The sequence below is a fragment of the Mandrillus leucophaeus genome, unplaced genomic scaffold (genome assembly GCF_000951045.1).
Source record: "Mandrillus leucophaeus isolate KB7577 unplaced genomic scaffold, Mleu.le_1.0 Scaffold475, whole genome shotgun sequence".
Lineage (NCBI taxonomy): Eukaryota > Metazoa > Chordata > Mammalia > Primates > Cercopithecidae > Mandrillus > Mandrillus leucophaeus.
In genome coordinates, this window is record NW_012105087.1 from 552731 (window position 1) to 557549 (window position 4819).

The window sequence follows — 4819 nt, forward strand, 5'->3', positions numbered from 1 at the left end:
TCACGAGGTCAGGAGTTCAAGACCATCTTGGCCAACTAGTGAAATCCTGTCTGTACAAAAAAAAAAAATACAAAAAATTAGCCAGGCCTGGCGGCAGGTGCCTGTAATCCCAGCTACTTGGGAAGCTGAGGCAAGGAGAATTGCTTGAACCTGGGAAGTGGAGGTTGAAGTGGACTGAGATAGCGCCACTGCACTCCAACCCTGGGCGACAGTATGAGACTCCGTCTGGAAAAAAAAAAAAATTCATAATTTTGGGTGGAAAAGAAACAGGTTAGAAGGGTGATAAGGGGCCGGGCGCAGTGGCTCACACCTGTAATCCCAGCACTTTGGGAGGGCGAGGTGGGTGGATCACGAGGTCAGGAGATTGAGACCATCCTGGCCAACATGGTGAAACCCTGTCTCTACTAAAAATACAAAAATTTGCTGGGCGTGGTGATGTGCGCCTGTAGTCCCAGCTACTCAGGAGGCTGAAGCAGGAGAATCACTTGAACCTGGGAGGTGGAGGTTGCAGTAAGCTGAGATTGCACCACTGCACTGCAGCCTGAGTGACAGAGCAGGACTCTGTCTCAAAAAAAAAAAAAAAAAAGAAAAAAAAAAAAGGGATAAGGTCCTCACTGAAGCTGACCCCCTGGGCTCTGAGTTTGGGGTAAGGAAACAGATAATTCCTGAGTATTGAGAGGGTTAGACTCTCAGGAACAGTCCTGTTCTGGGTCTCAAGGGATAAAACTTTGACCCTTCCACCCCTCAGATGTGGAGCGTTATTCAGACAAATATCAGATGTCAGGTCCGATTGACAATGCCATCGATTGGAACCCTGGTAGGTGATGGGCCCTTTCATTGACTGCCTTTCTTTCAAATGCATGAGATGCTTCAAGCCATTTCCACCACGCCCATGTCCCCACCCCATTCCCTGATCCAACATCTGCAAGCTAGAGCCTTAGTTATGTACCAAAACACTCTCAGATTTTACCTGAAAAAGCTATTAAATAGTTCCCACTACTCAGGAGATATCTAAGCCACAGTTTTGTTCTGAACAACTTTGACCCAGCCCCTTCCTTTCTCTCCTTTAAAACCCTCAGTCCCCCTTTAAAACTAGTCATTATTCACTGGAGACCCCAAGCAGGGTCCTATTGACATTTACATTCCCACTATTCCCAGATTGGCGGCGTCTACCCCGGGAGCTAAAGATCCGAGTGCGGAAGCTACAGAAGGAACGTAAGTGTATCTGGAAAAAGGAGGGAGAAGAGAGGTTTCCTTCATCAGCCTCAGGGCCAAGGCTACTGCGGGTCTCACCTTCCATCCCAGTTCCTATACCCAATCTACCAAGTGTTGTTGCTAGATGTCATAGTGGCCACATGAGGGCAGCAGAGTGACATGTTCTTTGCATGAGGATGGGCTATAAAGCTGGCAAAATTTGCTCTCTGATGGTTCACCTTTTGATCCCCCCACCAGGGATTACAATTCTGCTCCCCAAGAGGCCCCCTAAGACCACAGAAGATAAAGAGGAAACAATACAGAAACTAGAGGTGAGGAGGAAGTGTGCATAGAGACCTTCTGAGCCCTGGATCCATTCCCTGTCTCTTGACCCATGTGTGCCTCAATATTTCCCTTCTGTGAACTGAACCTGAGTTTCTATCCCTATTCATCCCCACATGAGACCCTGGAGAAGAAGGAAGAAGAAGTAACTTCAGAGGAGGATGAGGAGAAGGAAGAAGAAGAAGAGAAAGAAGAGGAGGAAGAAGAAGAGTATGATGAAGAAGAACATGAAGAGGTGAAGGGGACTCCTTCCACCTTAGTCCCCCTCCCTTTACCCCAGAAACTCTGGGGATCTCAACTCTTTATACTAGGGATGCTTTCCTCAGAGGGTTGGCATGCCAACAGAGATAGTGCCCCCCAGGGTAGGGGCTTCCCTCTACTCCCTCTGCCCACTTCTCCAAACTACAGCTGGAAGAGCTGTCTCAGGCCTGGAATGGTGTGACTGGGAGGAAAGGGGTCTGGTACACAGGAAGGAAGGTGAATGCCAAATTGACTTTTACTTTTTTTTTTTTTTTCCATTTCAGGAAACTGATTACATCATGTCATATTTTGACAATGGAGAGGACTTTGGGGGTGACAGTGATGACAATATGGACGAGGCTATATACTGAAGAAGGTCTCTGGACCCTTGTGTCTTTCTTGAGGCTACAGAGAGTAACTGTCCCTGTTATTTGTTTTTTCGGACAAGCAAATCATTTGGTCAGAGTTCACATAACCTGTCTGGTCCCTGGAGATGGGAATGGAGGATGATGACAGTTTATTTTCTACGCTTCCCCTCCTTCCACGTTTGTATCACCTCTGCTATCTTGGGGAAAGTGCAAAGGACAAATATCTCAATTGTATGAAGGGAGAAAGGAGAAATGAAAGAAGAACTGGGGTTGTTAGAGCTGAGATAACTGTACACATACCCCTGCCCAATTTGTATAGCTCTTTGTGGAGATAATAGGGGTGGGAGCAGTTTGAAGGAGTAAGCCTGGTTTTATACTTTTAAATAAAGTGTTTTTATCTGTCTGTGTTATGGGTGAGGCCTGGTGATAGAGGGCTGGAGGAACGAAGGAAATGATTAACTAAGCAGGGTCTGGTGTGACACACTGGAGGGTTACAGCCCGCTTGTCCTTTGTCCCTTCCCTTCTACCCCCATGGTGGGATACATATTCACAATCTAGCCCCGCCAAGGAATATTCAAGGCCTCATCTGTAGGGCAATGCAGAGTAAGTTGTAGAGAAGAACAGTCTGTGCCCCCTGCAGACCAGCTGACTTCTGAGCCTCTGGTCGTCAGGCCACAAGGACATGATTGTGTCTGTTCACACATGTTCACAAGGACACAGACCCTGTCTTTCCCACACTTGACCTTGGTCTTGTCCTTATTTACAAAAAATGGTTACAGCAATTTTTGTGGGGAAAGTCAAGAAAACCACGTATGAGGAGGAAGGAGGAGCTGACTTATCCACCATACTCCCTCCTCTTCCAGACCCTGGAGACGCCACTTTGAAAGGTACGTCTGTGCAGAGTGAGCCCCCCTAAATATCCTATTCTCCAGTTACAGAAACCAATGTGTGACTGAGTTGCAGTTTCTCTTTTGGTTCTTCCCTTTGTGGAATTTAGTTAGCCTTTCTCACTCCCTTTCTTTGGGGGAAGGGAGGTAGGCGGTGTTGTTTTACAGGAAGTAAGGAGGGTGGGGAGGAAGGGAGTGACTTAGGGACACTCACAGATCTGAGAGATGCTTTCTCGCCCACAGAGCTCTCCCTTGGGTGAGGTCACTTTCCGAGGCTCTGATTGGCTTCTGAGGAAGCCTTAGATGAGCTGATTGGTTCCAGCCACTTGACATGCAACAGTCACGGGCAAGCTGCGTGTCCAGAATAGGAACTGAATAAGGAGGCATGCTATCATAGCAACCCTACTGAGCATTTGAAAGCCGTAAGATGGGATATAGAAGAACCTTCAAAACATTCCCCAACTGCATTCAAGCAGGCTGACTGAATTCCCTACAGCATCAAGTGATGGAGACTGGCAATCTAAGGTTGAATATGTTTGACCCCATTGTAAAGAATGAAGAAAGAGTGTGACTCCATTGAGAGAAAGCACCTTAAAAGCCTAGTTTGGGTGTTAGTTAGTGTTTACATAGAAGCAGTGGCAGGCGCCATGGCTCAAACTTGTAATCCCAGAAGTTTGGAAGACTGAGGCAGGAGGATTGCTTGAAGCCAAGAGTTTGAGACCAGTCTAGGCAACAAAGCGAGTCCCTGTCTCTACAACAAAAATACTTAAAAATCTTTCAAATAGCTGAGTGTGGTGGCACTCCCTAGTAGTCCCAGCTACTAGGGAGGCTGAGGCAGGAGGATCCCTTGAGCCCTGTAGTTTGAGGCTGTGGTGAGCTATATGATTGCACCACTGTGCTGCAGCCTGGGCAACAAAGCAAGAACCCGTCTCGAAGAAAAGAAGAAAAGTAGAAGCAGCGAAGGAAACAGGAATAGAAGCAGAACGTTCCAGAGTCATTGAGCAATTATGATGATTGACGTGTTTCTTTTTTAGTCCTCGTGAGGTGTTGTGTTGAGTGGCAGGAAGGAGATAGGGGACCTGTAACTGGGATTTCCCATAGCTGTACTTCAGCCTGTGATTATAACTAGGGAGAGATCAGCAAAAACAAAAGTAAAAGCTATTGAAAATTTTCCTTTTGCATTGTTCCCTACATACACACACCAAGTCCTAACCTGGTCAATTATGTGTCTATGTTGGGAGCACAGCCACCCCATAAAGCCCACCAAATGTCAACCTGGGAACTTAAAAGAGTAGGAACAAAGAAGATTCTGGAAAAGCAGCACACATCCTATACACACACATCCTTTTCGCATGAAACTGGGGAAATGAGGACAAAGGTTGGAGTGACCACTTGAGATCAGTTGTATTACTTCAAAGTGTCAGAAAGATCAGACTATTCTTGGACTCTGCCCTGTCTGCAGGTGACCTTGCTGGACAAAGCCAGACACACAGAACCCAGCAGCTTTCCCAGATTCTGAAGTGGTTCCAAGAATGAGCTAGACTTGTTTCCACTGACCTTTCCCCTACTTTCCATAGGTACTATCAGGCAGGCCTGAAGCCCAAGGCCTAGTAAACAGGGTCATGGCTCCTATTCACTTTGGAGGAACCCCTGAGAGGTTAGGAGTTGAGGCCATGCTTGCAAACTTTTTTTGTTTTGTTTTGTTTTGTTTTTTGAAATGGAGTCTCACTCTGTTGCCCAGGCTGGAGTGCAGCGGCACAGTCTCAGCTCACTGCAACCTCCACCTCC

At 46.9% G+C, this 4819-nt stretch overlaps 1 protein-coding gene and 1 pseudogene across 4 annotated transcripts in view; one reads left to right on the forward strand and one right to left on the reverse strand.

Annotated features, from left to right (window-relative positions):
• Positions 1–2547, forward strand: part of POLR3GL (polymerase (RNA) III (DNA directed) polypeptide G (32kD)-like) — a 15057-nt gene extending 12510 nt beyond the window's left edge. For 2 of the 3 annotated variants that reach the window (XM_011995157.1, XM_011995156.1), the window contains exons 4-8: positions 749–817; positions 1159–1215; positions 1453–1526; positions 1658–1771; positions 2061–2547. In XM_011995157.1, the coding sequence (XP_011850547.1) occupies positions 749–817; positions 1159–1215; positions 1453–1526; positions 1658–1771; positions 2061–2147 (401 nt within the window). In that variant the 3' untranslated portion in view covers positions 2148–2547. The remainder of the gene's footprint in view (positions 1–748; positions 818–1158; positions 1216–1452; positions 1527–1657; positions 1772–2060) is intronic. The other variant, XM_011995158.1, reaches the window with a different exon arrangement.
• Positions 1–4819, reverse strand: part of LOC105550294 — a 931651-nt pseudogene that overhangs the window by 550946 nt on the left and 375886 nt on the right. The window lies entirely within an intron of this gene.